General features: G+C 34.5%; 2 protein-coding genes and 1 long non-coding RNA gene across 3 annotated transcripts; 2 read left to right on the top strand and 1 right to left on the bottom strand.

Annotated features, from left to right (window-relative positions):
* Nucleotides 1-471: 471 nt before the first annotated feature.
* Nucleotides 472-1,550, bottom strand: LOC132748195 (uncharacterized). Its single transcript, XR_009628228.1, has 3 exons — nucleotides 1,394-1,550; nucleotides 904-1,014; nucleotides 472-569 (listed from the first exon to the last, which is right to left on the bottom strand). It is a non-coding gene; the product is annotated as an uncharacterized LOC132748195 (long non-coding RNA).
* A 1,985-nt stretch (nucleotides 1,551-3,535) lies between these two features.
* Nucleotides 3,536-7,009, top strand: LOC132748194 (uncharacterized). Its single transcript, XM_060737756.1, has 3 exons — nucleotides 3,536-3,743; nucleotides 4,813-4,919; nucleotides 6,135-7,009. Exons 1-3 carry the CDS (start codon nucleotides 3,649-3,651, stop codon nucleotides 6,641-6,643), a joined length of 711 nt encoding a protein of 236 aa, XP_060593739.1. The 5' UTR covers nucleotides 3,536-3,648; the 3' UTR covers nucleotides 6,644-7,009.
* A 3,245-nt stretch (nucleotides 7,010-10,254) lies between these two features.
* Nucleotides 10,255-16,963, top strand: LOC132748196 (uncharacterized). The gene is made up of 3 exons (XM_060737757.1): nucleotides 10,255-10,309; nucleotides 15,172-16,550; nucleotides 16,868-16,963. Exons 1-3 carry the CDS (start codon nucleotides 10,255-10,257, stop codon nucleotides 16,946-16,948), a joined length of 1,515 nt encoding a protein of 504 aa, XP_060593740.1. The 3' UTR covers nucleotides 16,949-16,963.
* Nucleotides 16,964-18,267: the final 1,304 nt, after the last annotated feature.

The raw sequence follows: 18,267 nt of genomic DNA, 5'->3' as shown, positions 1-18,267 counted from the left end.
TCAAAATTAACATGAACAAATTATCAAGTTATAAATCATATTCTAATTGAAAAATGTTCAGCTTGATATCAAAGCTTTGATTGCAAATTTGTGAGCTTATCAATGATTACCTCACAATATTAAGTAGTAGAATGATATATTAATATTTTTGCTAATCTTTACTTCATAGTCATTTAATGTCCATAATGTCATATGACTCTACTGTGATTCCCATGAAAAAACCTTATCTCATGGTGTATATAGAGTATCTAGTTTTAATACTTAAAACTGCAATTATATGTGGATATTTTTACTCTGTTTATATCATTGTGACATTAACATGTTAACAAGCATCATAGTGTTAAACACCATAAAATCATACTCTTTATACATTAAGATTTTTGTGCTGGATGTCATTCATCTTCTTCAGGAAAGTACATTTGACTTTTTTCAGTGGCTTATATTAAAACTAATATTTCACTGTAACTGTGTTGTTCTCTGATATCATTCTCAAATTAAGGAACTGGAAGATGGTAGTTGCAAATAAAGGTCTTCATGGACAAATCCTCCTTCATCTTTTCCCTTTTTATCTGCAGAATGAAAAATCAATAAATATGTTGTTACAAGTGTAAGACACTAGAAATGATATTACATTACATTTAATAAGCTGGTCATGATTGACAGAAAAAATTTCATATTTGAAGTAAATAAACATTAAAGATAAAACAACAACACATAATATATAACAGTCAAAAATATTGATCTTCTTGAATGTGAAACATGACTATTTTTAATGTTTTATTTACTTATCAATTATCATGCAGTGAAATCCAAAAGTTATTAAATTATAATAATATATTTTGATAATTGTTTATCTTTCCGATCTCAACTAAAAAATAATCAATTATTTTACATGTATTTTACCTTTGATGTATAGATATTTCAGGATCATAGGCAGTGCAAACAGTTTGATTAATGGTCCATATTGAACAACTGTATATTCTATACTTGTCATATACCTCCTTGTCTATACATCTGAAATGGTTTTAATCAAATATTATATTTTTCAATTCAATCATTATTGGCTAGGTACCATATTAACATGTATATATAATTGAAAAAGGAACAAGAAAAAAATGGAAAGGAAAAAATATCCGCATTACTGTGCAATGTCCGAATTTTGTATAACTTTAATATACACTAGAATTAAAGTGTTTCTCCATTGTTTATTTCAATAAGTTAAAATGGTTTGAATTAATTTCTCACATCAGTAGTTTTAAAACAATACTAAAAGCTAAAACAACTAGAATTCACTACTTGACAAAACATCCGAAACAATTGTCACTATCCGAAAATAAACTAGTTTTATTAAACTCTATAAATCCCTCGTTTTTCCGTCAGATAATTGACCTACCTGCATTTTTTGACCCGCGCTATCCATTCCTTCAAATCTGAAGAGGACCGAAACAAATTTAACTTCTATATCCCTCGAGTTCTTCGGGTTACCTATATGCGTAACGGTAAAAAAGTCTGCCGATGTACCCGGAAGTGGTAAATCGAAAGTGAAAGTAAACGAGACTTACGGGCCCTATTCGTAACTGAAATAATGCAAGGACGGGCACCAGTGGTCTTCCTCCACCAGTAAAGCTTCAACATTGTAAATGAGACTAATGATTTATTTCCTATATCAGTTATATAGTTATAAGATAACACTTGTTTCTTTCAAATGGTTTATGAGAGATACATGTACATAAATAATGTATAGAAAATGAAAGAAACAAGTTGAGCCTTCTAGGGTTTGAACCGAAGGCCCTTATTTTCAATGTAGCGGACGTAATTCTAGCTGATTTAAATAATTCTTCAAAGGAAAGATAATGCTTAACGATGGCCATACCTTAAATAATGAAAACAAGATTTCCCCTAGAATAAATATTAAACTTAGGTAGGTCGATTGAAATGTCTAGATTATACATTAAGTGCCATTGAAGCAGCACAACTCTTTTAAAGTGATTAATCGTAAGTTTGTTGCTACAGAGAAAATCCAGAGGTAAGATAAATCAGTAATATTTTGAAATATACTGATTTTGTACACGTCATGTAGTAGCAAACAAAGTATTGCTTTAAATGTATCAGTCAATCCTTCCGATAACAAACGAAACACAATAACATCAAAAGCCAAAAACATGACTATTGTTTTTATAATAAAGGGGATGACAAATGTGTCTTCCTTATTGAAAGAAAGATTGAAAGAGAGATAAACATAAACTTTATTTTGGCAGGCTGTTTTCAGTTGTATGGAAAGGAAACGAAAAAAAAAACAACAACAACAAAAACGTAACGCTTCTGTTTCGACATAAAAGTCGTTGTTGAGTTCTACTGACACAAACATCACTTGCATATTGTCAAATTTGCCGTTTTGGACGTTCATTAAGTCAGTATAGTTGCCTTGGAAAAGGAAGTTTGCCATGGTAAAATACTATTTTAACAGGGCAAAGTCAAATTTGTCATGGCAAATGCAAGCTTTGCATGCATTTTACAAAACTAGGAAATACTAGGAATACAGATAGTTTTCATTTTTTTAAAGCGTGTAAAATAAGGGTTAAATTTGCCCAAAAAAACCTGGTATGGCAAAAAGAAACTGCCCGCTATCTATATTTGTTTGAATAAACGTTTAGATAAGTTATGTAATAGAAAGAGCACCGAAACATGAGGCTATCTGATTTGTACGAGGGGGCGCAGCCCCCGAGTATTAATCAGATTGCCGAGTGTTTTGGTGTTCTTTCTCTTTTGTATCATAGTCAAACATAAAATCACGTTCCCTGTTGTCACAATATGAAACCCCGGGAAAAAGTAACCAATGAACGAGCATCTGAATATGACATTTCTGTCGATTTCCCTTTCTCTGCCGTCACAATATGTAAACCCCAACAAAAATGAGCCAATCAATAGGCATGCTCTGGAGTGCGGGTAACTAATACCCGCACTCCAGTTAACACACTGTGCATGTATATGTATACGATTTAACCCTGACACATTTTCAACAGAAAGGTCTCCAAACTATGATACAAACACGAATTGTATCATAGTTTGGGGACTTTTCTGTTGAAAATGTGTCAGAGTTAAATCGTATACATATACACGTATACCATTTCACTTGCATAATTATCAATATACATGTATAAGGAAATGTTGCCATTGACTCAAACAATTGGTACCTCTTCTTTTAACATATTGCTTAATTACATTCTGCTATTTTACTAATATGACAGAGAATGATTCATTTTTCCTTAAGAATTGTGTTTTGCATAAAAAACAAACCGAGTATTTTTAAATAATGTATTCAGGATATAAATAGAATTGTTGCAAAAGTCACTCTTTAACTACGCTAAGTCATTGCATTGACAATTAAGCTTTTCTTTATGATAAATAGACAGATGAATAGGCTTTTGTTATTTAAGCTAGTCATTATATAATACTATGAATAAGATGATAATAACAGGACGAAAAAGGCGTAACTTTTTCATCGGGTTATTACGTTTCAAACTATTACTTTAGATTGGTACACATATAATAGATGCGTTTCTAGTGTTTGAGCATATAAGCAGTCCAATACAACACGTGTTAAACCGACATTTGTAAAGGAAATATACACTTATTTTAAATTTCAAAATGGTTTCTTTATGGACACTGACGATTTTCCTCGCCTTGGTATCGAGTAGTATTGAATTTGTTCAATCACATCCATTGGAGAAATCAGTTGCCAGGTAAAGATTTTTTTCTAAACAATTCCAAGTAATTCGTTTGTTTGCTCGCGCTATTGCTTATTTCAAATAATGGACATAATATAATAAATTATTTGTAATGAAAAGTATCTTTCCCAGATCAAAATTGTCTCGGTAAAATATTTGACAATACTATGTCGTTTACATAAAAGTCATAAAAGACAGATAAGCAACTTGATGAAACAATATTCAATTCATGTGAATGCCATATCTTCAAAATTCATTAAATTTAATAATATATTTGAGCCGCGTCATGGCAAAACCAACATAATGGGTTTGCGACCAGCATGGATCCAGACCAGCCTGTGCATCCGTGCAGTCTGATCAGGATCCATGCTGTTCGCTTACAAACCCTATAACAAGTAGAGAAACCTATAGCGAACAGCATGGATCCTGATCAGACTGCGCGGATGCACAGGCTGGTCTGGATCCATGCTGGTTGCAAACGCACTATGTTGGTTTTGTCATGACATGGCTCATTTCAAAACTGTTACAATAGAAATAGAGTATTATATTAAATCATATAATAAACCATCACTGTCTCTGTCATTATTATGTGAATGCGAAAAAAATGCTTTAATGTATCTATTTTATTTTTTATTTCATCCTATAAAGTCAAAAAATATTTTCTTGTCGAATCTGTTTGTCTAATAATATCCTTTAGCTAAAAGCTGTTTAATTTCTTGGTTGTACAGATATGTATACTGTGATAAATAGGTTTTTAATGAATTTGATTTCAAAATAATGATATAAAAAGAAAGTTTCGAAAAATGTACATAAAAGACTTTTTAAAATAACATCAAATGTAATTAAGTCATTTCATTACATAATTTAATGAATTCAGAGAACACCGGAAAGCGGCAAATAATTCACCGTTTAATTGTCTGTTTAATGTATTAAACGCGAAAAATACAGAGACATAGCAATTATTATATCACTTTGGCAACGAGCGACCATGATTTTAATTTTTTTGTCAAAAAGTGTTTTATCGGTCAAACATGTCCGATATTGACTTATGTGATAAACTTTACGATTACATTTTACATAACAGTGGTACGAGTGTACTGAGGACGGAAGATTTGGAGCAAGATGGTTGGAGGATGGTATTTAGAGGGACATCTGGCAATGGCCATAGTGTTTACCATGCTTGGATTGACGGTACTTTTATCCTTAATCGCAATGATTATCTTAACAATCCACGTTTTATTCATTATTTGAATCGTTTACTTTTCTTTGCATTTTTTTTTCACAAATCTGGTTTCAAATGTGGTGTGGCAGCTATTATCAATTGTTCTGTACTTCACTTCAGTTTTATCATATTTTTCTAGTCAATCATTTTCCAATGTCTCGCATGATTGGATTCAATAAAAATGAGCCGCGTCACGACAAAACCAACATAATGGGTTTGCAACCAACTTGGATCCAGACCAGCCTGCCCCTCCGCGCAGTCTGTTCAGGATCCATGCTGTTCGCTATCAGTTTCTCTACTTGTAATAGGGTTCGTAAGCGAACACCATGGATCCTGATCAGACTGCACGGAGGCGCAGGCTGATCTGGATCCATGCTGGTCGCAAACCCATTATGATGGTTTTGACGTGACGCGGCTCAAATTGTTTTCATTACTCTTGAGGGATCTTCCTTTTGGAAGAGTGTTAGCGAGGCAAATAAGAAGACAGGACGATTAGAAAGTCAAAAGAAATAGCTCGGCATAAAACATCTAAAACTAAAAACAAAAGGAATACTACTCCCCTTCAACAATACGAATATTTAAAACCTTTTCAGTCTTCTTGGTCTACCAAAACATTGTCATATCTGACTAAACAAATCTTCCTCCTAAACAATGTCATATCAACCTGAACATCTCTTTCCAGATATCTTCCTAGTCTAAATAAATACGTTTGTATCTACGTTTCTTCCGTGTCATACCCATGTTAAAACTATCATAAGCTGCTTTAAAAAGATGTTGAATACTTAAAATTAAAGTACTGAAGTTAATAAAACTGTAACAAAACATAACCACAATTTAAAAATGTAAATTGTTTATAATGCTAGGAATTTAATAATGATTGATTACATTTTTGAGCAATTTTTCTTTTATTTTCTTAAACACATTCAGTTTCGCAAATATGCATTTATGGATTCAGTTTTTTTTTTATCAACATTGTAAATTGAAAAGTCAAAATGTATAACGAATAAAAAAGCATTAGACATACCGCTGTAATTGTAAGCTTTTCCAATATTGTTATTTATTAAAGCTATTTCAATTTTTGTATGTATATTTACTTAAAATATCCTTATTTACCAACATTTCATTTACATCATGTTAAAATTGAACAGTATGTAGAGTGTTATATTATGTTTCGTCATTTTCAGGAAAGAATTCAAACACATACAAGCCAGTTTTCATGAAACGTTCTCATGGTTTACATTATCGGGATAACATCTTAGACAACTGGTCAAACCTTGGTATCAAGCTGGTTAAATTTGCGTTCTATGATACTGACAAAGAAGTAGCGTACGTGATCTTCAACGGGGTGGACAGCAACATACACAACTGGTTTGATAGAAAACGTGTGATTGATTCAAGCTGGGCAGACCTTACGTCAAAAAGTGTCTTCAACTATTTCTCTATTGCAGGCCACTTCCTCAACACGCTACATGATCGTCGTTTCTACATCAACAGAAATTATGGCGGATGTCCAAATGACCGTGGTCACCTAATAGTTATCAATTCTGCTGTTCCCGCTCCCATATGTTTGTTTGACAGCCAGCCGTCCTATCCAACGTTTATCTATTCAAAATATAATTCGGTCGACTTCTTCCAGAGAAGAATGTTTGGTATCGCGGACTTCATGGTGGTTTCCATAAAGACAAGCGGTTAATTGATTGAATGTAAAACACCACAGTGACAAAAAAACGTACTTTGTTCAACACATAAAAGAACACAAACCATTTGCAACTGTTATTTCAAAGACATGTTTTCTGTTATTTTAACTATTATACTTTTTGCCAAGTTACGTTTATGCAATGTTTCTTTTTTTCTAATGGTATTTAATAGCTTACAAGTTTGAATTGTAGGATAGTAATGTCACAAAGTCTTCAATGTCATGATCATCAATACATGTTTAGCAACTTCTTCACAGTACCTAATATTTCATTATGCAGCACACTAGTGACATATTGAAGGTGTTATGCTATGCTTGTGAACAAAATACCCTATAACAAATAAAAAGCAGATATGCAACGGACATGTTTTCTTAATTCTGATGATCATTTTACTCAAAATGTTCTGGTACATGAAAAGCCATAATTATTTTGTTCCTTCACAAAACTTAAAAAACATTTTTTTTCACTCCTATCACGATACAAACAATTATGCTACGGATTTCAGGCAGCTCAAACAAAGATTTATACCACTTTAGGCATTTCATATCATAAAGTTGTAATAAATTCATTACAATTTCTATAAAAAAAACCCCAAATTTACGAGTTTGTCGAACTGAATATACAATTGTAAATATAATCTTGACCAAGTGTATACTTCCAAAATATCAGTACTGTGACTTATGCAAATTATAAATAACATAATGTGCAAAGTGAAAGAAACGAAATGTGAGATTTGGTTTGCAGAAAAATAGAATTACTGCTTTTTCTGAAATTATTCTCAAAGGTTCCAAATCCAGAAACCTGGCGATATTTTTTAATAAGACTACAATTAATCATTAACTAAAAATAAATCACCCACATACAAACTTTAAAACACTGATAATAACCAAAAATACTGGCCAACAATCAATTACCCATATTTCCAAATGTCACAGGTGAGAAAAATATGCAGACTGAGCAGAACTCGAACCCGGGCACCTTGGGATACTATTTCGCGGCTCTACCGACTTATACATATTCTCCCTTAAATAGTGAGCAGTTCTGAACAGTTACATATATTCACCATATACAAAATAAACAAAGACCACATTGAATAGGGTAAATACGTTCCTGACATTGATTTCAAAAGTATATTTTTTAATAAATGTAGTAATATTTCATTATTCTTTAATTGTTGTCTTGTTATAAAAGACGGTATCCTTTATAAACGTCTTGGTCACGTTCCGCTCTGGGCGCTAAATGTCACGGGGTGAGAAAAATGTCCAGCTTGATCGGGATTCGAACCTGAGACCATCTGAATACTGTTCCGCGGCACTACCGACTGAGCTATCCGGCCGCTTACACATATTGTCCCTTAAAAAGTGTAGAGTTCTGAATCGTGACACAAGTAAATAATATATTATATAAATGTCCAACAAAAACGTAATTGTCACATGATTAAAATTGCGGGAAACCAAGGGAAACAACTCTGACAATCTACAATACATTAAATTATCTGAATTATTGACCCTGATACACAATAAGAATTGCATAATCGAGTTATTGTTTTTTTTCTCAAATATGAAAGTATTTAGCAAATGATATATAATCATGAGTTAAAAGTGTGTTGTTTCCAAATTTAGGCGTCAGTAAAACCGAATATTATAACGTCATCCCTTTGTTCTGACATACTGTACTTTATTACTGTACATCAGGTCGTCCAATACTTATGCGAAAGTCCAATATTAATCGTGTTACCCATAAATATTAGACAGCATGCCTTGTAGTGAAAGAAGCTTGTATGACCAATAGACTTTGGAATTTCATCCTCATAAAAAATAAGTACCACATTACATTATATCAGAAGTAGATACGTGTAATGCAACGCCTTTCCCGCCCATAACCACGGGGGTGGAACCCCATATCTATCTAAAAAAATGAGCATCGGTAAAAAGTATATGTGAATTTCCGCTGCTCCAGATGTGAAGCATTACACCAGATGTGACTGTGAAAATAGGTCAATCGCAGGGTAAGTTTTCATCTATTTAAACAGTTATATAAAATTCAATCATTTTTTAAAGAAAATCGAAATGTGATTCTACCTTCCTGGCTCTCCTCTATATTACCCATTTTTAGGATTTCTATGCAGTCTTCATCGATTATATGGAAATGATCCGTAGTTTTGTAGATGGTTTTCTACATCACTTATGGATCTCTTCAGCACATATGGAGCTCAAATGCAATTTTGAGCAGCGACTCCTTCGTTTGTAGCCAAATCTCAATAAATGTTTAAATCAGGATTTGTCTGAATGTTAAGCATCGGTCTGTAGTGATACTTCGTTAAATCGCTTTTTTGTCCCTTTAGTGACATTTTCTTCATTAACATTGCATGTTTTGGGATCTATATTTTCTTGTTTTATTTAAAATGATTACGCATTTTACGGAATTTTATGATTAGATCAGCACTTGTTTATAAACTAGTAAGTCTGCGCGATAAGTAGTCAGTATGTAACTACATGTATGTTTAATGTCAAGTGCTATTGGTGTCGGTGTGACTTAGCATTATTCTATAACAATGCACTCAGAATTTATATCTATTTCCTAAACAAAAACAAAACAAAAAACATTGCGAGAAATAATTTCTGCATTTAAATTTTTATTCTTAAATTAACGTTCATCTGTTAGTTTCACATATTAAATATATTTTATATAAACATCAAGATTATCCAATGAAAAGCGACGTTACAAACGTGCAGAATGAAAAAGAGTAGGCCTATGTTTATATCCTGGTATGTGTATTTCTGTATATAGTCAGTCCATTTGTGTGTATATCAGCATATAACATATCCATATGTGTCAGTGTATTGTATTATCTGTTGTTGCGTTAAGACTGTATGTATCATTTGTATGTTCTTATTCTTTCTAAAGCTTTGTGTATGTTAAGTCGTTTTAGTGATTTTGCGGTGAATCGAACTTTCAACCCCTTGATCCGTAGACAGTCAATGTTACCACTGCACCAAAGCGAATATCCTATATACAATTATCGCTGCGATGGCCAACAAACAAGTTATGCAATTGAATTTTTTACTTTATCATGGTGGCCGTATTTATTTATTTATTCATTCATTCATTCATTCATTCATTCATTCATTCATTCATTCATTCATTCATTCATTCATTCATTTATTTATTTATTTATTTATTCATTTATTTATTTGTTTGTATGACGATCCGACATTGCTTAAATTAATAGAAAATGGAAATCAGCATGTTCTGGTTCCCATGCTTCGATATAGATATACGTGACTTAATTATTTTTTCCAAAATTCCCAAAATGCAACCAATACTTTACAAGTGTAAATTTAATTTCATTAAGTGTAAGTATTCTGTGTCAAAGTACGGGTGAAAATATAATGTTTACTGATTCACCGCTTGGCGAAATAACGTCCGTTGCGGAAAGACGTCATGACGTCCAATAATGCTGCAATATGATTGGACGGCGCATGTATTGATTGTGACGTAACAAACCTAACGTAGTAACCGCAATTGTAATGCCGCACATTTACAGTGCAGACGAATAAAGCAGCTATTTAAAGTTAATAAGAGACAAAATACATGTACCTGCAAAATGGAAGAAATCTCGGCAAATGATAACCGACCTGTAGCGAATAGCACATTTAAAGGTAGATTTTTCTGTTATTATTTCAATTATCTTTAATAATGATTATCAAAAAGGGAAACTTTTTGAGTTCTTTTTCGCATTGATAATTATTATTCTAAGTTTTTTTTTCTAATATGGAAATATACTTAAGGATTTCTACATTGACAATCGTATAGAGTCCACGGTCATTCATTGGTAAATATAGAAACATTGACAATCGTCTACAGTCCGCAGTCATTCATTGGTAAATATAGAAACATTGACAATCGTCTACAGTCCGCAGTCATTCATTGGTAAATATAGAAACATTGACAATCGTATACAGTCCGCAGTCATTCATTGGTAAATATAGAAACATTGACAATCGTCTACAGTCCGCGGTCATTCATTGGTAAATATAGAAACATTGACAATCGTCTACAGTCCGCGGTCATTCATTGGTAAATATAGAAACATTGACAATCGTCTACAGTTCGCGGTCATTCATTGGTAAATATAGAAACATTGACAATCGTCTACAGTCGCGGTCATTGATTGGTAAATATATAGAAACATTGACAATCGTCTACAGTCCGCGGTCATTGATTGGTAAATATAGAAACATTGACAATCGTCTACAGTCCGCGGTCATTGATTGGTAAATATAGAAACATTGACAATCGTCTACAGTCCGCGGTCATTGATTGGTAAATATAGAAACATTGACAATCGTCTACAGTCCGCGGTCATTGATTGGTATAATATATAGAAGTCCGGTCATTCATTGACAATCGTCTTACAGTTCGCGGTCATTCATTGGTAAATATAGAAACATTGACAATCGTCTACAGTCCGCGGTCATTCATTGGTAAAAATATAGAAACATTGACAATCGTCTACAGTCCGCGGTCATTCATTGGTAAATATAGAAACATTGACAATCGTCTACAGTCCGCGGTCATTCATTGGTAAATATAGAAACATTGACAATCGTCTACAGTCCGCGGTCATTCATTGGTAAATATAGAAACATTGACAATCGTCTACAGTCCGCGGTCATTCATTGGTAAATATAGAAACATTGACAATCGTCTACAGTCCGCGGTCATTCATTGGTAAATATAGAAACATTGACAATCGTCTACAGTCCGCGGTCATTCATTGGTAAATATAGAAACATTGACAATCGTCTACAGTCCGCGGTCATTGATTGGTAAATATAGAAACATTGACAATCGTCTACAGTCCGCGGTCATTCATTGGTAAATATAGAAACATTGACAATCGTCTACAGTTCCGCGGTCATTCATTGGTAAATATAGAAACATTGACAATCGTCTACAGTCCGCGGTCATTCATTGGTAAATATAGAAACATTGACAATCGTCTACAGTCCGCGGTCATTCATTGGGTAATTTAAATATAGAAACATTGACAATCGTCTACAGTCCGCGGTCATTGATTGGTAAATATAGAAACATTGACAATCGTCTACAGTCCGCGGTCATTGATTGGTAAATATAGAAACATTGACAATCGTCTACAGTTCCGCGGTCATTCATTGGTAAATATATAGAAACATTGACAATCGTCTACAGTTCGCGGTCATTCATTGGTAAATATATAGAAACATTGACAATCGTCTACAGTCCGCGGTCATGGATTGGTAAATATAGAAACATTGACAATCGTCTACAGTCCGCGGTCATTCATTGGTAAATATAGAAACATTGACAATCGTCTACAGTCCGCGGTCATTGATTGGCGGTATTGGTATATATAGAAACATTGACAATCGTCTACAGTCCGCGGTCATTCATTGGTAAACATAGAAACATTGACAATCGTCTACAGTCCGCAGTTGTCATTCATTGGTATATATAGAAACATTGACAATCGTCTACAGTCCGCGGTCATTGATTGGTAAATATAGAAACATTGACAATCGTCTACAGTCCGCGGTCATTGATTGGTAAATATTAGAAACATTGACAATCGTCTACAGTTCGCGGTCATTCATTGGTAAATATAGAAACATTGACAATCGTCTACAGTCCGCGGTCATTGATTGGTAAATATAGAAACATTGACAATCGTCTACAGTCGCGGTCATTCATTGGTAAATATTAGAAACATTGACAATCGTCTACAGTTCCGCGGTCATTGATTGGTAAATATAGAAACATTGACAATCGTCTACAGTTCGCGGTCATTCATTGGTAAATATAGAAACATTGACAATCGTCTACAGTCCGCGGTCATTGATTGGTAAATATAGAAACATTGACAATCGTCTACAGTCCGCGGTCATTCATTGGTAAATATAGAAACATTGACAATCGTCTACAGTCCGCGGTCATTCATTGGTATATATAGAAACATTGACAATCGTATAGAGTCCGCGGTCATTGATTGGTAAATATAGAAACATTGACAATCGTCTACAGTTCGCGGTCATTCATTGGTAAATATCGAAACATTGACAATCGTCTACAGTTCGCGGTCATTCATTGGTAAATATAGAAACATTGACAATCGTCTACAGTCCGCGGTCATGGATTGGTAAATATAGAAACATTGACAATCGTCTACAGTTCGCGGTCATTCATTGGTAAATATAGAAACATTGACAATCGTCTACAGTCCGCGGTCATTGATTGGTATATATAGAAACATTGACAATCGTCTACAGTCCGCGTCATTCATTGGTAAACATAGAAACATTGACAATCGTCTACAGTCCGCAGTCATTCATTGGTATATATAGAAACATTGACATTCGTCTACAGTCCGCGGTCATTGATTGGTAAATATAGAAACATTGACAATCGTCTACAGTCCGCGGTCATTGATTGGTAATATAGAAACATTGACAATCGTCTACAGTTCGCGGTCATTCATTGGTAAATATAGAAACATTGACAATCGTCTACAGTCCGCGGTCATTGATTGGTAAATATAGAAACATTGACAATCGTCTACAGTCCACGGTCATTCATTGGTAAATATAGAAACATTGACATTCGTCTACAGTTCACGGTCATTCATTGGTAAATATAGAAACATTGACAATCGTCTACAGTTCGCGGTCATTCATTGGTAAATATAGAAACATTGACAATCGTCTACAGTCCGCGGTCATTCATTGGTAAATATAGAAACATTGACAATCGTCTACAGTCCGCAGTCATTCATTGATAAATATAGAAACATTGACAATCGTCTACAGTTCGCGGTCATTCATTGGTATATATAGAAACATTGACAATCGTCTACAGTCCGCGGTCATTCATTGGTAAATATAGAAACATTGACAATCGTCTACAGTCCACGGTATTTCATTGGTTAATATAGAAACATTGACACTCTTATACAGTCCGCGTACATTCATTGGTATATACATTGTATAGAAACATTGGAAATTATATACCGTCCGCAGTCATTCATTGGTATATATTGAAACATTGACAATCATATACAGTCCGCGTTCATTCATGGGTGTATATAGAAACATTGGCAATCGTATACAGTCCGCTGTCATAGGTCATTCAATGGTATATATAGAAGCATTGGCAATTATATACTGTCCTCGGTCATTCAATGGTATATATAGAAACGTTGGCAATCATATACAGTCCTGCGTCATTCAATGATATATTATAGAAACATTGGCAATCATATAGAATCCGCAATCATTCAATGGTATATATTGAAACATGGGGAATCATATACAGTCCGCGGTCATTCAATGGTAAATATAAAAAAATGGCAATCATATACAATCCTCGGTCATTCAATGGTATATATAGAAACATTGGCATTCATATACAATCCACGATCATTCAATAATATATATATAGAAACAGTGGCTCTTATACAGTTTGCATTCATTCGTTGGTATGTAGAAACATTTGCCATCTTATACAATCCACGTTCATCTCTGGGTATATATGGAAACATTAACTCTCTTTTACAGTCAGCGTTGAATTGTGGGTGTATATAGAAACATTGGCCCTTCTAACACTCCTTGGAAAATATTTAACATAAGTATGGCCTCTTATACAATCAACGTTAATTTCTAGGTATATATAGAAACATTGACAATCGTATACAGCCCCCGTTCATCGATGGGAATATACAGAAACATTGGCCCTCGTATTACTTTAGACCGGTGGGGACATTTTGTCTTCATGAATTCCATGAATTCCAGATTTCAACATCACGAATTCACTTTTTCAACTTCTTGAATTCACGATTTTAACTTTTCAACTTCATGAAGTTGAAATCGTGAATAAGTGAAGTTGAAATCGTGAATTCACGAAGCTGAATTCATGAAGTTGAAATCGTAAATTCATGAAATTGAAATCGTGAAGTTGAATTCGTGAAGTTGGAATTCTGAATTTATGAAGTTGAAATTTTGAATTCATGAAGTTGGAATCGAGAATTCGTGAAGCTGAAATTGAGAATTTGTGAAATTTAAATCGTGAATTCATGAAGTTGAAATCGTGAAGTCATGAAGTTGAAATCGTGAATTCGTAAAGTTGAAATCGTGAATTCGTGAAGTTGAAATCAGGAATTCATGAAGTCGGGAATTAGGTATGTTATAAACGGGAATTCGTGAAGTTAAAATTGTGAATTCATGAAGATGAAATCGGGATTTCCTTAAGTTGAAATGGCCCTACCGGTCTTTCGTAGCATACAGTCTGCGTTCATTGGTGGGTATATGTAGAAACTTTGGCACCCTTATATAGTTCGCGTTCATTCGTGGGTATATATAAAAACATTTGCCCTCTTATACAGTCTGCGTTCATTCGTGGGTATATATAGAACATTTACGAAATTTTAAGATACGCCATCTATATTTGACTTTATTTTTCAAAAACTTTATTTATTTTTTTGTTACAGATATCCTTATTAGTCCTAACAATGATGACGTCATCATTCCAATCAGTGCCACGTTCGACAAAGCCGTATTACACATTGGTATAGGGAACGGATGTGGTATATTTATAGAGAAGTTTGGTATAAAGAATGGCAAGGAGCTGAAAACTTCAGTGAAATATGCCACCCGAAAGTTCACAGACGCTCGTCAGCAAAGGAGAAACAAAGGTAAAGACCGAAAAGCAAGCAAAAGTGAAGATATTGAGAAGATTGTAGATGAAAGTGGTGAAAGGTTTACGAGTGGCATTCCAAGTATGAAAGAGATTGATAAACAGATGGCTAAGCTATTCGACCATCTTTTGGTTCAGGAAACAACGGAAAACAAAAATGCTATTGATAAAATACCAGACACTAAACCTCTGAAAGAAAGCAAATCTGTAGATATCGAAAGAGACATTGGAGCCGCTGATAAAAGTATTCGATCAATGATTGGGACAGTTTTAACGTCTGACATTAGGAGTGACGTACAGGGAAAACCTATGCATGATAAAGAAATTGCCTTGGAAGAAAAAACCTTGGTTGAGTCAGATATGAACACTCATTTGTACAAGCTTAATGAAACACGTTTTAATGCAGAGAGGACAACTTCATTTGAAGCCATTGATAAAGCTTATCAAGAGGAAATGTTACAGATTACATTTGAAAAAGAGGCAGGTGTCTATAAACCAAATCCGATTCGACCATCGAATGAAACTGGTTTTCCACTTGAAGACGATATGCATATATATCTGGATGAAATTTTTGTAATCTCAAAACGAGGTACACAAATGTTTGATGAATTTGTATCAGCAACTAAAGAGATGAGAACAAACGACAAACGACTAGAGGATGTACCAGAAAGCGACTCGACGAGTGCAATTGTAGATATAGATAAAGGTAACACAGAAGAAAACAGCAATTTGTTTGGAGTTGTGCTTGATAAAGACCAAAGTGGACCAATTTCATGTGATACATTTGTGGATAAAACAGCTGATAACGACAGCGATACTTTAGATGAAATCGGCCCGGATACGTTTGGTGACTTTCTAGATAAAGAGTCAGATGATTCAATGAGTAAAAAAAAAGGTGAAGTTGATGAAATGTCAGACAGTGACACACTAGATGATATCTTAGATATAAAATCAGATGATGAAATCGTAGAAATTATAGAATCAGATGACGATATCGTAGACATCGAAGCGATAGCTCTCCAAGATGACCAAGATGAAGTGGGCATAACAGCAGCTAGGAATGACACTGATGATACATATATTACAAACAACAATGTGGTTGACGATGATGATAATCTGTTTGGTATCATGGATATCTACATAAAGAGTGATCTACACTTTGACTTACATAACGTAAGTATTTTGCACACTAATGATTGATGTTGTATAACTGTCACTTTAAATGCATTTGAACGATTTTCCATTGACTAATTGATTTGATACACGAGCACAAAGAATCACTAATACTAATTTTATTGTTATCAAGAGCTGGATTCATTCATTCATTCATTCTTCATTCATTCATTCATTCATTCATTCATTCATTCATTCATTCATTCATTCATTCATTCATTCATTCATTCATTGAGTCATTCTTTCATTTTTTTAAATTTATTCATTCATTCATTTCATAACATTTCATTATTTACTTATTTATTTATTTATTTCAGATACAAGCATCAACCGAGCACTGTGGCCAGAAGAAAGACTTTGGATATAAATTCTTTTCATTTTCAACATTCTTTAAATAAAGATTAGGAACATAGGTTCAACTTTGTTATTTTTATTCAGCCATAGATTGTATCTAAATCAGACAAAATCTTACAAAAATAATTTGATATGTATAGCTCGATCTATATAGTTTTTGAATGTAAATGATAGATACACCACTCCCCCAACATACACCCTCAAGAAAATAAATGGTGGTTGTGGCAGTGGTGTTGGTAGTTTTCACTCCGGATCATGACAGTTAGTCACATTGAATTTACCAGAGCACAGTTCAGTCCGGGGCAGGCTGTCAAGCAGGTTAGTGAGTTTACCAGTACTAGTTGCATTCACTTTCGCAAGGAACTAAAACCTCTGTACATACCAGAGCAGAGGTACAGTGCGAATGACTGTAGAAAAGATTGCACGATCAATCATAACGAAACTACGGTGGCAAAAAGGTGACATGTGTGTGTTTTTATTTATCTCGTGGCCACGAGATACTATGTCGTGGCCACGAGTTACTAAGTCGTGGCCACGAGAAAGCTAAGTCGTGGCCACGAGATACTATGTCGTGGCCACGAGTTACTATGTCGTGGCCACGAGTTACTAAGTCGTGGCCACGAGATAGCTAAGTCATGGCCACGAGATACTATGTCGTGGCCACGAGTTACTAAGTCGTGGCCATAGTAACTCGTGGCCACGAGATAGCTAAGTCGTGGCCACGAGATACTATGTCGTGGTCACGAGTTACTAAGTCGTGGCCACGAGATAGCTAAGTCGTGGCAACGAGATACTATGTCGTGGCCACGAGTTACTAAGTCGTGGCCACGAGTTATTAGCTAAGTCGTGGCCAAGAGTTACTAAGTCGTGGTCACGAGATAGCTAAGTCGTGGCAACGAGATACTATGTCGTGACCACGAGATAGCTAAGTCGTGGCCACGAGATAAATAACCAATCAGATTACACCGACATAGTATCTCGTGGCCACAAGATAAATAAAAACACACACACATGTCACCTTTGTGCCACCGTACGAAACTGACCTGCGCCGTCCGGAAATCGAACGCGGGTCGACCTATTCACAGTCCAACGCTCTAACTAATGAGCTAACCGGACGGCTCTTTCAAGAATCTATTGGTCTCTTTTTATAGGCTACATACATAATTGATTTAAAGGGATCCTATAATGGCGGTTTGACTGACAATTTTTCTTTACTTGTACTCGGATATAAGGTCCCCTTCATGCCCTTTATGAGAAAGTATCACTGTAAATAGAAATTGAGCACAGGACACTTGATCAGTGCTTTCTTGACTTTGTAACACAAACATTCTGCACTGCGCTTTGCAGTGGTATATAAGAAAGA

This window comes from Ruditapes philippinarum, unplaced genomic scaffold (genome assembly GCF_026571515.1).
Source record: "Ruditapes philippinarum isolate M1 unplaced genomic scaffold, ASM2657151v2 ctg11781_1_1_1_1, whole genome shotgun sequence".
Classification (NCBI taxonomy): domain Eukaryota; kingdom Metazoa; phylum Mollusca; class Bivalvia; order Venerida; family Veneridae; genus Ruditapes; species Ruditapes philippinarum.
The sequence above is the reverse complement of the archived record's forward strand: the minus strand, read 5'-3'. Positions and strand labels throughout refer to the sequence as shown.